Raw genomic sequence first — 16,980 nt, 5'->3', positions numbered from 1 at the left:
TTCTCAGAATTCTCAGTGCAGAGCACACTTACCTTCTGTCCTGGGTACTCCCAGGCAAAATCAACGCTTATTTCTGGCTCTCCCAGGACAGTGCAGGTCACAACAAAGCTCTCTCCGGCACGTATGGAGCTCACCGAGGACTGGATCGTGGCTTTTGGAGCCGATGAGGGAACTAGAGAGCAAAATTACAAGGATAAGTTATAAAAGAGGCGGAGTTAGAAAGGAGAAAAAGAAGCACACTCTGTGAGAACATCCTAACATGGCTGATGTTGAAAGTCCTTCTAGACTTCTGAACAGCACTCAGGGCAACACAACTGTGGCACTGTGACGTCTAGACCAACAGCCACACCTGCCTGTATACTTTTTCAATACAACATTGTACAATGCCAAAAAATGTAAACGTACGTACTCATCACATGTGCAAATATACAAATCCTATAGGACCAAGCCATAGCACACCCACAATCATCTCCTGGGTGCAGTATGTGCTTTCCTCTGCAAAGCAGGGAGTGTGCCGGAGTATTCCTCTCCCATGTTGTTTTGGGAGATTAATGGAGATATAAGAGAACTGCAGTGTGACCAGATGACGCCCTGGCAAGTCTTCATTGCCAGGGTTGTGGTACATCATCAATGACGTTGTTCTGACTAACATGTGAATGGAACTTGTCCAACTGGGGCAGAAAAAGGGATCAGTGTTAAACTTATAAACCCTTGTAAAACATAAAGTGTTAAAAAATAATCTTCATTCACCGTGATATGTAACATAATGTAATGTTGGGAATAAATTGAACTCTTGTCTTAAAAAGAACATATAAAATTGTACGTTACCTTTGCCCCTTCAGATGAGAAGCCTTCAATGTATATTTAAATAGAATATCTAGTTAAATGCAAATCTAAATTGATAAGCATTTTTATCATGCTGGAAATAAAAAGATCGATGCTAACCTCAAATATGATATGCATATTATGATTTTATCTGTTTTGAATACTTATTTAGAGTTAAGTGGTGGGATTCTCCATCACAAACTTGGTAGATGCACCATATTACAATGAATTATAACCAATGGCAATTGTAATATGGCGGACAGGACATTTTCCATGCTTTGATGGAGCATCCTGTCTGCTAAATTCTGAATACGGCCCTAGGTTTTTATTGTATGCTACATTTTCAAAGTGTTATTTCATTATAATAGCATGGTTTCAAATTTGGTCTACTGGCCTGGATTCCAGTGCTATTAGATGGGGTTATGAAAAGTGAATAAGGACTTGCTTTGCATCCTTCTTCAAGATGTGACAGTGTAGTCCTGCTTGTATCAGAACCAACTGCTAGCTTATTTTACTTCAGCTATGCATTATGCCAGGAGAGGACATCCAGAAGAAAATCTTTAGCAAAGGTCAAGAAAAAATAAATACATCCTTAAGAAATATCTCAGTCTAGGATGAGGATGTATATACTTTGCCGCTTGTAGAACCTTCATGTTTCTGTGTATTAGTCAGCTTGGATTTATCTTATTGATCTCTCTATAAACTAGTTACATCAGATACATACCAAGTGTGTACCAAGTGTGGAAGATGCAGATGGAAAGAGCATCTTCAGGAATGTCGTAGTATGGCACAAGTTGTGTCAGAACGTTTTACGTTAGTTAAACTTTATCTCAGCTGAGACTTGTGTCTGCAAAGTGCATCCAGCATTAAAAATCTACAACAAAACGCATAATTGGAAACTATATTATCAGCAGCCTCACTTGTATGGTGTCCGCCCATGGAAAAGATGAGATGTCTCCATGTTGGGAGTTTTTGTTTAATTTCATTTCTGGAGACCGAAGACACGTAAGGCACTGGCTTTAATTAGAAAAACCATCTGAGACCCCATATCAACTATGTTTACTGGCACAGTGCATAAAGAGCCAGTCATACATAACAACTGAACACTAGCACAAGTATGCTATGTAGAGTTTTACAGTCAGTGGCTACTTGTAAACCAGAAACTGATGAATCCCTTCCACAGGGTGGTGTAATATTTAAGGCTCGTACTCACACTTGAGTGAACTTTGGTTTGATTCTCGAGATATCTGCATGGCATAACACCCCATACATTTACAATCAGGTAATTAGATGATTTTGCAATCTGAGTATTTAGCTTGGTGCCTTGCCGGTTCTCTTATTAGTGATATTACTTCAATGTTCTGTGTCAATACGCTTAAATTCACCTTTGGTTATTTCAGTTGTACTCGACTAGAAAGTGATGCCGAGGGATATCTCTGGTCATGTTTTTTTATTGTACGTATACTATGCTTCATGCATCACCACAGGTTAACGTCACAGAGGTGTAACTGTTACATGTATGGTACACGATTGTTGTAGGATGGTTTTGGTTATCTTATATTCTGCAATATTTATTGAGGGGAATGATGACCCTGATTGAGGATTTGAACTATACTATAAGCTATATTAGAAAGTACATTTGGCTAGTCCAGGTTGAGGCCATAATGAGAAAACACACAATATGTGAGTTTAGCCAGTACAATGCAGTTCACATTATTGAAAGATGCTAGTTTTAGGATATTGGAGTTTCAGATTTTTTATTTTCCTTATGATTGTTAGTGAAGATGGGTTTATTGAGTCATTGTGATCCCGTGATCTATGTTGTAGGATATCATTTCGGCTTGATGCAAGACTGATGATAAGAGGAGAATTATAGGAAATTGGCTAGGAACAGCTATAGGTGATTGAGTAATTGGTTTTAAAACTATTTCCAAGCAGTCTTTTTTTATATTAAAAATATTCTATAAAGTAAATCTGATTCTTAAATATTTGAATTATCTTAGGACACAATCTCTGCGGTATCTCAATGATGAGACATGGATAAATGGATGCGTGGAAGACATGATGAATAATATGAACAACCGGGGTCTACTCCTTATACCTTAAGAAATATTAATGTATTTTTATGGGCAAATCCATTCACCCAATTAAGTCCTTTTAACTATTTATCATAAATTACTTTGTGATTTTATTTTGGAACTTGGACGAACGATAATACTATACATCTTTCTCGCAAGTTTATTCCAAAGAAATGTGGGAACTGATTAAATTGCTCTGTGTTTGAAGGACTTCACAGGATGCATTAAGGAGATTAGCTCCTAAGGTTAATTCAATTGGGAACATTAACATCATATTGTCTCTCTAATAGAAATAAGTGAGTGCCTCCTCTCAAATGATTTTATATGGACTGTTCAAGGAAAGTCCTGATATATGGGGATAATGCTACCAGTTGTACAACCGAAGTCAATGTACAAGGGACATTCACCGCATTACAGGTGTCACTATGCACTATCAAACCGGTGTATATGGATTATTTTTAATAAATAGTGGACATCGGTGAGCATACATCTTCCGTGCCTCTTGGTCACTCCTGAGATTCATAGACTCTGTCCCCTCTGCTTGCAGGTATATCTCTTCTTGAATCCACCCTTGGGTTCCACCGGACTCTTTCAGCTCCTTTGCCAGTGGCATCTTTACTGAATTCCTCCATTGTGGGCTCTGGTGGTGTTCGATGTCACTTTGCACCTATGCACCCAGCTTCACTGGTGTAGGTATCCTGGTTCCAGAGGTATCCACGGGTGGGGTAACTCTCCAACCTTCCGTCTTCCACAGGGTTTCTGAAGGGTCCTCTGGGAAGGGTCCTTCTTGAAATCTGCAACTGAACGTCCCCATTGACTTGTATTGAGTACGCCGTCTGGTTCTCGAGTACTTACCTTGGGTGGTTCCTTGGGTGCCTGTCTCTTCTAAGTCTTCGGGGTCCATGGTTGACTTAGATCGTGGTTCTCATTCCACGTTATTAGTATATGGTATGGCTTCCCCCTGGGGACCACTGTGTATTTGCGCTAAATACGTGTTCTATTACTGAAGTTTTGTGTGTACTGTGATAATATCTTTGGGGAGTAGATATTGAACTGCATTAGTGAGTGTTTATAATAAATACATATTTTTATAACTACACTGTGTGGCTCTTTCTCAGTTAACCTTCGCTATATGATTAGTACTTGTAAAACAATCTGCTTTACACTCCTTCTGGACAATGCCTGAAGGCTGTTCTCCACATCTACTACTTAGAGAGCTTTCTAAGGTTATCTAAAACTACTGAAATCACCATAAGGGTTGTCTGGATTAGTGCAGGGTGCTTCACTTAAATAAGTGTGCATCATACACTAAGACAGCCTCCAACACATACATACATGCATCCCTGTGATAAATGCCCACCGTTCACTACCACCTTCAATGATTGCCACCCTATGCCTTTCAATGCCATGCCATGCCATCCACCCGTTCATTCTTAAAGTATTGTGGCACAGCTTCTCCTACTTATCCCCTGTACCTGGAGTTTAATAGAGTCTCAGCTCACAGTCTTTATGGCGTACTGCAGAGTAACGTAATCTAATGTAGCACAAACCGCATACAGTGCACGCTCACATTCTTGTGGTCTGGCAATCTGCCACGATGATGTTTAATTTAGTATGTATGTACGTTGTTCCCTGCTGAATGAAATGAATAGACCCTTTCTTCCACGTTCCTAGCTAGCTACGTGTGTTCAAGTTCACGATATTTTGTTGCAGAAACTAGTGCTCTGGCTAATAGCTGCCTTGGTCATCATGGGGTAAATGTAGCTAATTGTGCGCCAGTTGTAGTACTACTGTCCCCTTCCACAAGAAGAATATGAAGGGATGAAATCGTCCTCTCCATTTCCTGTGAAAGGACCCTCAATCACCTTTTATCATCTGAGTTTCTTGCAAGAAAGTGAACTAGACTCTTCATTTCATGATCTTGGCTTTTCTAGTCCCTATTATTTCATCAATGTCACACCCTCCAAGTCTTTAGTTTGATTTGCCGGGTGGCCATATCTAGTAGTTTAAACCATCTCCTTATCTGTAGCCTATCCATAAATGGCCTCTTCCTGAATCTTACCCCTACATGCCCATCCTTGTTTTCTCATTGAAGATACTGTGACTCCTGCACTCTGATTGTTGGATATCACTGTATATTCGGTTCTAGGTTTCCAATAATGTGAAACGAATTATCAGGAGACAAATCTTACAGGTGCCACCCATTGGCCTCACATAGGATGAAAGACTCACAATTGACGTAGATGAGCATGTACTTGGTGGAGATCTGTCGTAGCCCGTTGAGCTCTGCCATGCAGTATAGAGACCCTGCGAGGGATGGATGTGGTCGGTAGATGATGAAGCCTTTCTTCACGTCGAAGGAGATATGCACACCATCCACAGCCACGTCTTCGGGCGGGAACTCGCGATGCAGGGTTACTTTGGCCAATGGATTTGTTACCTGGCAGGGCAGCAAGCTGGGCCGGTTAGTCCGCAGCTGGACCACTTCATAGTAATCCTCAGTGGGCACGAAGAGCTCTCGAGGGTCTGAGGGAGCAAAAGACAGATGTTAACTTTTCGGCTAACCAGATGTCAGGTAGTACTCCAAACAGCACATGGTTTCCTTGAATATTCTATGACCGCTCATTGTTTCTAGAACACATCTGGTCCCGCTGTGCTGTTACAGGACAGTGGGCCTGGTGTATGCGATTGATGTAAACTAGCAGAATTCACGGCTCTCATGGATGAATACCAGAGAACAAGGTCCTAGTTTTGCCACGTTTGGAATGCAGTAGTCAGGTTGGACCGCAATTAAACTACATGCATTCTTACAACATTTGCTTAAACGTCTGAAACAGTTGCCATTATTTTTTAAGTATAGGCGGGATGCCATTGATTAATTGGCACACGATTCCACTGCAGCTGGTACCACCCACCTCATCCTACTATAGGAATGGCCGGAAAGTCCTTGGTTTATCATTTTGTAAGGTATTTCTAAGATATTTTTAAATAGTTAAATGCTCCAGAACTCTGCTTAAAAAAAGAAAACAGATGCACAGCGCCACCAGTTGGGGACTCTCGTAAATAAGTAACTGTGCTTACAAAAGTGTGTTGGGCCAACCACTGGCAAGCACTGGCACAAATTAAGCACTGGGTAAGCATTTGAAAAATGGCAAGAGTCTCAGACAACTGGGTATGTCAACTTACAGAAACAGAGTCTGGGAGTCGTTGTGCCTCGTCTATTACGTAGAAAGAGGTGTATCAGACATTTGATCAGAGTCAGCCACAGAACAGAGATATTGAGTGGCCATACATTAAGACCGGAGTGAAGAAGATGTAATATCCAGCATTGAAAATCATTTGTCAGTGCACACAATTCGGCTGTGGAATTAGCTGACAGTTTATATAGTAATTGCTCAGGCTCTGATGATGCCAGACTGTGTGAGATGCTCAGCCAGTACAGGCCTTTTAACTCATGTCACTTTGCATTCCAGATCTTGTAGTTCTGCATTTATAATGGAAAAAGGAAACAGAATAATTCCCGACTGCAAAGCAATCCAAGCCAGGCTGATTCGAACTTGGTTGGGACTGCTTTGAATCCTGGACCTTGCAACCTTATCGAAATTTCCAAAACCAGTGGTTGGATGAGTTCTTGCAGAGTTGTGTCATTGGTGGATACCAACAAATCTGACTCATTCAACAGGGTGGCACAGACACTGGGAATGGGAAACACTCGGTCTATAGCAAAAAGCCACCAACAAACACCCAGACACCGGGGAATAGAAATATGCACAAAGAGAAGCATAAGTACACTTGAAATCTTATTCCACAGGGACACAGAGACTCTGGGGCAGGGATGCAGGGGTGCATGGGCACTGAACTAGAGGCACAGGGACAGAGGAAGAGATCTCACAAATATTGGGAACAGATGCAGAACAATCAAAATTAGACCTGAAGGAAACCCCTAATGCTTTCAGAAACCCACCCTCAAAACAGCCCAACATTCTTAAGGTTTGACAATTGCTGACGTGTTTTACTCAATCACAAAGTAAAATAACATTACTAAGGCGTGCTAAGGATGTCCTTTTCATTGTGAGTCTTGGGATCAACAAACATTTAATCCGCCATTCTTTGCAAGAAGCGGGCCATGGTCATTGGAGGAATTGTGTGCACGACCACGACCAACATTTTCAATTTAATTTTCTCTACAGGCAATTCCACCTTTGTCCACAGGGCCACAGCAAGCCATGTGCCACCACTCATTAATAAATTATCTTCAATAACAATCTGAGTACTCAAAGGTATTTCCCTTTGTCTGATGGTTGGGGAACGAAGTAAACCAACAAGAAGAGAGAGCCCTGTGCTATCCCTTACAATACAAAAAGGGATGTAAGAATGAAGTCCAAATTCCTTCTTTCCCTCACATGGTAAACAATTTTCCAGTTATTTCAAGTTAGATACATTTTGATAAACAACAGCATTTTTGTTGTAATTAAATTGGAAAGTTGGTTCTTCAAGAAGCAACACAGTTGAACCTATGGTTCAGTCTGCATCAGTCCAACAAGTAATCCCTGACATGGCTCCCCAATGGTACCTGTGATAAAGATGAAGGTCTTGCCCATCCTCTCCTCTCCCCCGTGGCATTCGGGGCTGTCACAGAGGTAGGATCCACAGCCGTATTCTCCAGTGTCCGCGGCTGTAGAGTTCACCACCAGCAGCTGGCTATACCGCTCGAAGTGTTTTATTCTGAAAGGGAGACATTGGCAGTCAGAGAGATTTCATGTTACAGTGAACTAATACACTCTGTCGTCAGTCAGCCAAGATCTTCTTCAGGTCATGCACACGTATTACAATCAGGCATAATGCAGCAGAACTATCTCTCAAATCACACAAACTCAAGTCTCACACACCAGAGCTGTGCCTTATGATACATAGTAGTTTGTTTTAATTTGATAGAAATTAAAATATAATTTAATGAGTGAAAATGGAAAATCAAATTCCCTACTTTCTGACCACTTTATATATATTGATGTTTTGTCATAATACTTGTGCAATATAGTTTCAAAATTATTTTCTTTACCTTCTCAAATATAATTTGTCTTTTCTATATAGTACACCAAGAAACTTAATGCCCCCAGTCCTAAAAAATACTGACTCATTTTCTTTTAACCACAAAAGATTAATCATTGTCCTAGTCATACAAACAACAATGAAAAATTATTCTCCTGGCGAAAGAGGGGCATATTTACAGGCAACTGACGCAGTGCGGTGCTGCAAGCCATCTAGGTGTGCCGAGCTGCGTCATTATAAAAGTGTAGGGATGCATCGTATTTACAGCAATACTACACACCCCTGTGCTTTCCTCTGTGCTGGTGCACAATTGGTGCCTACCTCCAATGCAGGCATCCTTGCACCATTGTGCGCTGCGTTGCAAGGATGAATGCTTTTGTGCAGGAAGACACACCTTCCTGTACAAAAACAATCATTGATGGCGTTTTCCTCATTTTATGTGTGCTGCAGAATGCAGCACACATAGAAACAAAAACAATGAGGAGAAAAGAGCTATTTCTCCCCGTTAAGCCTTTCCTTGGGAGGAGTAAGATGTTGATGCATTCCCAGCTTTACAAGTCCTTGTAAATCTGGGAATGTGTCAAAAGCCATGGGAGTTGCGTGGGAATTTGCCTTAGTCAAGATTTACAGACCCTTTTCAAGTCTTAACTTCGCAGTGACATCCTCCACAGCAGCAATCAGCAAAAACAGTAAGGAAGCTCAAGGAATGGACCACTGCGGCCTGAGGAAAGAAATGAGGAGGCACACTGCGCTGGGGCCATACAGATGACTCGTTGCTTGAGATGCAATGTACAGCAGAAAAATAAGCGGAGCCTATCTAACTGGAAAAAGATTCTACTAAAAGTTGTTCAACTCAAAAGCCATGGTCTGTGTAAAGGTCTTCGGCTAAAGTGAACACTGACCTGATCATTTCAATTTTACCCCCGAAAAAAGAGATCATTACAGAGCTGTGGTTAAGATTTGGTACTGAATAAAATACGTACCTGACCAAAACGTTCTCTGTTAATAGCGACAACTTCCTGAATGCTATTAGCCGCCTTGCTGTGAAGGAAGAACCCTCCAGCCTGACCAATGGCTTATTTGGAAACTTTTAATTAGGTTAATGTCAACTCTGTGCATAGTGCTGATATCGGGACCTTTTTCGGGGCTTACAAGTAGCTCAGGTATTAAACAGGCAGCAGTAAGACGTGTACAGTACGTAACTCTGAATTTTTCATAGGTCAGAAAATCAGGGAATGATGGATACCAAACGATGGATACAGACACTGTGTGCCAATTCTCCAAGGTAAATAAACTTTTGAATAAGTTCACAACTTTTTGGTTTTCACAAACTGCACTTTTGTAGTAACTTACAAGTATGTAGTATTTACACTTTTGCGTTACACAAGGCATACCACTGGTACTGCAAACCCTCCCATAGAAATAAAGGAGGTATAATAAATAGTTTGTATACAAAAAATAAGTATGTACTTTTTATATATGTGTTATTGTTAATTTATATTTAGTTATATTTCTAACAATTTTATAGAACTTAATGTAACATTATTCCCTATGGGGTTTCATTTTAAGTATGTACTTCCAAAAAGTCAGTCGTAATGGTGATTTTCAGCATGTGGGTAGCCGCTACGATGCATCTGGCAATCTGGTTTTTCTTGGATATCTTGGATGAAGGCAAATAATCAGACACAGGAGGAGATGGGATTGAACCACAATGCAGACAATATGTTTATTTTCAATTTACAGTGTCATTGTGCTTATTGATGAGGCCCAATTTCAAATCATATGCTTTGACAACTTCACAATAATGCTCACAGCATTAGTTAAGATCTAACAGGCCAAGTGCATTTTAAAGACATCTTATGGGAGCGATATCTAGAATTATGTGGCCATTAATGAACTCCAGATCATAAAAAATACATTCCTTATCGTCTATTGTGTGTCCCCCAAAGTACATTGACCTTTTGTGTGCATGAGATGAGATTCAAGAATCTTAGTGATCAGATAGCCCTTCCTCCATTGTTGAGGTGGATCAGGATATGGACCACAGAGGAGCTTAGCCTGACCGTTTAATACTCAGGGACTGTTTGCTACTTGATCATGCTTTAAAAATCCCCTATTTCAAGAATATTAGGGATTCTTGTTGTAATACTTTATTCGAAAACAATTTTTTCATAAAAGTACAAAAAATTCAACATATGAAATACATTACAACATTAGAATCCACAAGCATATATAACAAAAATAAGCTATTCTTACTGTACAAAAGAAATATCAAACAACGGGTAGAAATTTTGACCTGGTAAACCATGCATTTGCCACATATTTGGCCACCCCACAAACAATATACATTGAAGTCACATTTGTTAAAATGACACGCATAGCTATTCTATGGTCCCTCACCCCAAGCTCCCTACAAACAGGTTTCAGCCATTTTGCTCTCGGTTGTTTATAAGCAGCACATGCAAACAGGAAGTGGCCCAATGATTCTTTCGGGCAGGAACAACTTGGACATTTTAAGTCAGTTCCTCTACGTCCCTTCCACCCTTCCTTGAATGAATTAAGGGGTAATATACCATATCTAAATTTCAAAAACAGCGATCTATCGCGAGGAGCCTGGGTAAAGTCCAGGAATGGCTCTAGTTTCCTAAGAGGCTTGTGGTCAAGGAAGGAGTTAGTTAGGGAACCCCAATTTGGATTCCTAAGTTCTTTAGCCACAATCCAATCCCAATAAAGTTTTTTAACAATTAGTTTTGGTGGTGTCATTTGGGTATCCAGCTATCCTCCAAACCTATAGATATCACCAGCCTCTTTAGATTGTTGAGCCATTTGATTTTATTAGCTACATTAAGAGTAATCAGCTCATCCAGAAACAAAGCATAATTCGATAGTTCAGGGGTCCTTCTAAGCCGAACCCAAAATAACAAGGGGCGAATTTGGACCAGGTCAGAAATTGATCTTTTACCCAAGTCTAAAAATAATGGTTTCAGGGGGGTCGATATGGGTAGTGAAACTATATCTCTAATAAACTTGTTTTCCGCCACAACCAGTGCTTTAGTGTTTTCCGCACCCCACAATTCTGAACCGTATACTGCCGCTGCCAGCGCTTTCCCTTCATAAACTGCCAAGGTAGGAGCTATGGGTCTACTAGTGGATAGCCGCTGATTCTTAAATATTACTCCTGATACCCTTTTGAGGTTTAAAACCATTTTAGCGATATGGGAAGACCAACTCAAGTTGTTACTAAGTCTTACTCCAAGGTAATCAAATTCTTCCACCACCTCAAGTAGAGTGCCATTCAACACAAGGTTAACCTTCCTATATTTCTTTTTAGCGGTCAACACCATCAGCTTTCTTTTAGTGGTGTTTACTGACAATCCCCTGTCTTTACAAAAGGTGCAAAAGCGATCAAGCAATCTTTGCAAACCCATAGGGGATTTCGACATGAGAAGAGTATCATCGGCAAAGAGGAGGGTAGGTGTTTTCTCTCCTGCAAGGACAGGGGCATCGGCAGGGTCCTCCCTTAAATGGTCCACCACCCCATTTATAAAGAGGGAGAACAAAGTTGGAGCCATCACGCATCCCTGTCTCACTCCCCTATTAACCGGTATCTTCTCTGTCAGTTGGCCCTGGGTTCCCCAACGAATCCTGGCATAATTCCCCTCATGGAGTTTAATAATAAGTTGCAATAAATAACTAGGAAATCCCATATCAGATAGGACTAACCAGAGCTTGGCCCGTGGAATGACATCAAAAGCTGTCTTTAGGTCTATGAAAGCCAGGTATAAACTGCCCTTGGCAATTAACACTGATTTCCAACAAACTGCACAAAATCGAAAGACCTGGTCTATTGCACCCACATTACGTCTAAACCCGGCCTGAAAGTGGGACAGGATACCTTTATCCACGAGCCATGATTCTGTACGATTTATGATGACCCTGCCAACTACCTTTTGGATGGAATCTATCAGACTTATCGGTCTGTAAATGGCAGGGTCATCTCTTACGCCCTTTTTATATATGGTTATAACCTCGGCACCCTTCCAAGAGTCTGGAACAGGGTAACCATACTGTATCAAATTCAACAGACATGCTATATACTCAGCCCAGATTTTAGAGTCGTGCTTTAACAAATCCCCCGGGAGGCCATCTGGACCGGGGGCCTTCCCCGGTAGTAATTTAAAAATAGCATCTTGGACTTCACGCTGGGAGAATAAGTCTGTCCTGGGAATTGTTTTTTCATAGGACATACTTTGAGGGACGTTGACTGATAATAATAACGAACTTACCAAGCTATCCTCACAATATAGTTTTAAAAAATGGGAATACCATTACTGTTCGGTTATATGGTTTAAAATGGGTCCTGCACCCCTTCTTTCTAGAACGTTAATTAGTTTCCAGAAAATAACAGAGTTTTTCCCACATGCTGCTGCCTTCAGCTGCTGCAAATGTTCTTCCTCCCAGTCTCTCTTTGCTGTTTTTATACTATTTGAATATTCCATCCTGGCCAGTCGTACAACCGCAGGGTCCTTACTTTTTATTGCTTTGGTAATTGCTTTCCTTTTAGATCTACAGTTTGATGTATACCAAGGATTACTCTTAGTATGGACACTGTTAGGACCAGAATTCGCCCTAGGGTTCTTACAAAAATGAGCTCCTAATTTAATTATTAAATTGTTATAGGAATCCAACAGACTAGGTTCGGCCAAATTAACCAGCGCTGGTGCTAAGGCAGTCAATCTGCTTATTTCTTCTAAAACCAGCTCTTTAATATTTTGGAGCTTCCCCTCATCCCATTTGACCACATTCCATTTTAGCTTCCGATTATCATTTGTAGGGAAAACCTCTTTAGTGATCAACTCTGTTTTCCCACAAGTATCACGCCCTCTTACCCAATGGATTTCCATACACAATGGGTTATGATCACTATCGGAAGACTGCCTGACCTCCATATCAATAACGTCAGGCCAAGATTGTATATCTAAAAGGATGTAGTCAATACGAGAAGGGCAACCTAACCTGTTGAAGGTCATTGCTCCTTCACGGTCTGACCTTGTACGGCCGTTGAGAGCCCATAAATTGTGATCTAACACCAGGGCATTCAACTGAATAGCTCTTGATGTCCATTTCTTGAGGGGAGTAAGCATTAAGGGGGGTATGATCTGTCTACCATCCTCTATATTAAACCCCAATGCCTCTTCATCATATAGGGGTTCAAAAGTACAGTTAAAATCCCCCCAACCAGAATTTTCGATCTGGGGGGTAGGTTTGATAGACTCGCATCTAATAAATCTAATATCGGGGACGCAAGCCCACCCTGAAGGCCTCTAGCATAGATGCAAAAAATTTCATAACTATAACCCCCTGATTGATTTTTAAGGGTAATATGCAAAATGTCATTAGAAACATAATTATTGGAAATAACAGTGCAATTTAAAGACACTTTTACCCAGATATGTAAGCCACCAGAGGGGCGCCCTTTCCCCATCGAAACTGCTGGGACATAAAAGGTTGAATAACCATTCTTATATTGCGGGGATATGCACCAGGTTTCTTGGAACATGCATATATCAAAGGTATTAATAAAATCATTCCATTCAGGATTATCCAAATTTTTCTTTAATCCCGCTATGTTCCAAGATAATATGTTAATGGAGGTGGAGGGTACCATCGGTTCCATAATTCCAACTGGGTCACCAGGTGCCTGTTCTCCTGTTCCTTCACAATGTGATCCAATATTAACTACATCTAGCATAGAATTTTCAACTGTAACATAGGATTCAATCACATCTCTACCTTTGCTAGTGAGGCCTGTAGTGACTGCTCCCTCCGCGGTCGATTTTACTTGATCCCCAAGCGGAATCTTTACCTCCCAACCTCCTAATTGCTCAAGGGGCTGGGTAGGGAGTCAATCGACTCCTTCCAGACCATTGAAACGATTATAACACGGGATAGGATAGTCAAGCTGGGGTCCCAACCATCCCTCTTTTAACCAATTGCCACCATTTAATGGTCTACCAGCTCCTCTTCGTATTTCCTGCCAGCCACCATTTGTATCCTCTCCCCAATTAAAAGAACGTTGTCCTCCATAATTTTCCGGTCTCCTCCTACCACTGTCATGGGTGGGAGCCCTCAACCAGCTCCATCTATTGTCATATTTTCCTATGGGTGTGTAGAAATATGTCAAAGGTTTAACAATGATCGCCGTGTCGTTACTACACCGAGACCCTGAGCAAATATACTCTACCAAACGTGGGTCTTCAAATGTAATCACAACACAGTCTCCCTGCAGATGTTTCTTTTTATCACCTACCCAGGGGGCTCTCTCTACCATAAGCAATTTTTTATTAATATTGGGAGGAGGGGGAAAATTCCTATCCAGTCAGTAACAGACTTTGTTTTTAAGCGCCCAAAACGGTTCAGAGGTGGCTGGTGCAAGCTCAGGGACACCCGTTAGTACTATCACAAACGGGCAGGCGTCCGGTGGTAAACTAATATTCCGCCGTGCCCTTAATGGCTCCGACTGGGAGGGTGGAGGAACAGTGGTTGGAGCTATTGAACCTACTGTCTCCAAAGGTTTAGTAACAACAGTAGAAGCTGTCTTAGAGACTGCCTTACCAACCTTTGGTACAGTTGGTGCAATGGGGCGTTTCTTGGAGGATGGGTTAGGTACTGATGTATGGTTCTTGGGTATAGGCAAGGAATTACTAATTGAATCTAAGTTATTCGGGCCTCTTGAGTAGAATTTTCCCCCTTAGAGTTTAGATCCCTGGATATAGTCTGAAGATGATGTTCTATACCCTGGAGTCTAATTTCCAGGGACAAAAGCAAAGACCTAATTAGTGTCGCCAGAGAATCAAAAAATGGTACATTCTCATCCTCTACATCCTCTAGGGATTCACTAGAACTGCTATTATCAAGAATGCTAACCAAACTTGTATCTGAGGCTGATACATCTGGTATGCCTATAGGCAGGGTATGGGATTCACGCTGGGCCCTAACAGTCCCTTGTGGTACTCCCATACTAGACCCCCCCTCCTCTAAACCATTACCCACACAAACTGGAACCCCCGGGCTGACCAACATATTCTGGTTAGTTGGAGTAACACCGGACACCTGGGGGGGGAGTTAGATTTGGAAGGGAGGTTATACCTTCCACAGGGCACCCCTCAGATTGTGAATTAGCTATGTGTATAATAGCAGAGGTAACAGCTGAATTACTTGGAAGGGGGGGGCGCAATTAGAGGTAACAACAATGTAGCAGCAGGGGATATATCTGTACACGTAGAATGGGGCACAGTAGATGTCAAAGACACTGGGGCAACTCTCGACTGAGACGAATCAGAATTACTCTGGTTTCTATTCGGGGAACATGCCAAGGCTATACTACCCAATGACGATCTTTTTGCAAATAGTAAGTCTTGCGAAACCCTCCGTTCCATAAGAACGATACCCTCATCAATTAAAGTATTAGTGCGAAGAATAAAATTATCCAAAGTGCTAGTGAGTTTTTTTGTTTTATTCTTCGCTCCAACCACCGCCTGACTACGGGTTTTACGAGAAGACATGGTATAAGGGACCGTAAACAACTGGCAAAGGAAGCTCTAAAAATAGGCACGTAAATAACAAACCCTTCACTATTAAGTACTAGCAGGCAAAAACTGATAAACTTTATAGTGTCACTAGATAGATATTGACAACCCAAGAATAGTTAAAACACGGGAGTTACAACAACTAACATGACACAAATAAAACCTGCAAGGGCATACGAGCCAGTCCAGTCCTTATGGTCCTCGGAGGGCCTCAGAGGGCCCGCCCTTTGCCCGGGCTTAGCCCCGGGCTAGGTCCCGCGCGCGTCCCGCGTCTGCGATCACCAATACATTTAAATAGGAGAGTTGGGGGGCGGGAAGAGACACCAGGTGCGCTGTGGTGTTAAAGCGCTAGGCACCCTGGGTCTCGCAGTCCCGGCCCCGGCAGCGTCAGCGGTGAGTCCCCGAGGTCCTTGTACTTCAGGAGCAGGAACAAACACAGAGTCTCTAAAAGATTAAAATGGCCAAGTCCAGCAAAGTATTCCCAGTTAAGGCTGCGAGGGGATTCATTCCTCGAGTTGGGAAGGGGGGACTATTTTCTAACCCCAAAGGTATTCAAAAAATGTATTATAAATGGGTGAAGAAGCACGTTTTCGAAATACATAGTTAAGGGAGGAGTCTGAATTGCATGATTCCTCTGTGCAAAAGTATGCAATGCTAACTACCTCCCAGGATAAGGAGCTCTATTTAGCTCGGATGAAAAACAATATCCCCGTGTGCCTATGGCTGGGGAAATTGTACTCCACAGGTTACAATGCATTTTATCATGTTTTGTAAATGTTATACTGTGTCCAGGTAAACTCTTCTTGCCCCATTACTTGAAGATAGAGACTTTTCACAAGTTCACACTGCCCTCTTTGTTTTTTACAGATGCTACTTGATGAAGTCATGCTTTTAAATGTTGTATGTTTTTGAGGAGCTATACCTAACTTTAGGAGTTCACAGGAAGATTAATTGTGCTGCTATTTTTTAAGTTTTCTCTTTTATTTGATTTGATTTAATTTGTATAAAGTGCAAACGTTTGCCCGGAGACTTCTTGGTGCTGCCTATGACCGGAAAGGAAACAGAGGAATTTCACAGAATTTCAGGATAGCTAGTCAAGATTCAGAGTGAAAAGCCAAGTCTTTAAAGCCTTCCAGAGCTTAAGCAAAGAGGCACCACTTTTAAACTCCAGAGGTAGATGGTTCCAGTATAAGGTTGTGCAACTTATCAAGCCTTCTAAATCTGTCTTTGTAGAATGTATTGTTTTTATATATTGTATTTATTATTCTGATGTATGCTTTTATGGTTCTAAATGTAACTGAATAAAGATATATATTGATATTGATTTTGACCAGTTATGGTGTTAAGAAATCCCTACCTTTCAGCTCACATCGGTTTGCATGGGTGCTCTCATTGTTTTCATATCCCGCAACATAACTTATGCACGTTAAAATGAAACA

General features: G+C 41.4%; 1 protein-coding gene across 1 annotated transcript in view; it reads right to left on the bottom strand.

The window, feature by feature from the left end:
* LOC144769492 (platelet-derived growth factor receptor-like protein) overlaps window positions 1–16,980 on the bottom strand; it is a 63,359-nt gene that overhangs the window by 16,054 nt on the left and 30,325 nt on the right. The window contains exons 3-5 of the mRNA XM_078653624.1: window positions 7,477–7,628; window positions 5,136–5,429; window positions 33–172 (exon numbers count right to left, since the gene is read on the bottom strand). Of these exons, the coding sequence (XP_078509750.1) occupies window positions 33–172; window positions 5,136–5,429; window positions 7,477–7,628 (586 nt within the window). The remainder of the gene's footprint in view (window positions 1–32; window positions 173–5,135; window positions 5,430–7,476; window positions 7,629–16,980) is intronic.

Source organism: Lissotriton helveticus, chromosome 7 (genome assembly GCF_964261635.1).
Source record: "Lissotriton helveticus chromosome 7, aLisHel1.1, whole genome shotgun sequence".
Taxonomy (NCBI): Eukaryota; Metazoa; Chordata; class Amphibia; order Caudata; family Salamandridae; genus Lissotriton; species Lissotriton helveticus.
Note: the sequence above shows the minus strand (reverse complement) of the source record. Positions and strands in the feature narration are given on the sequence as shown.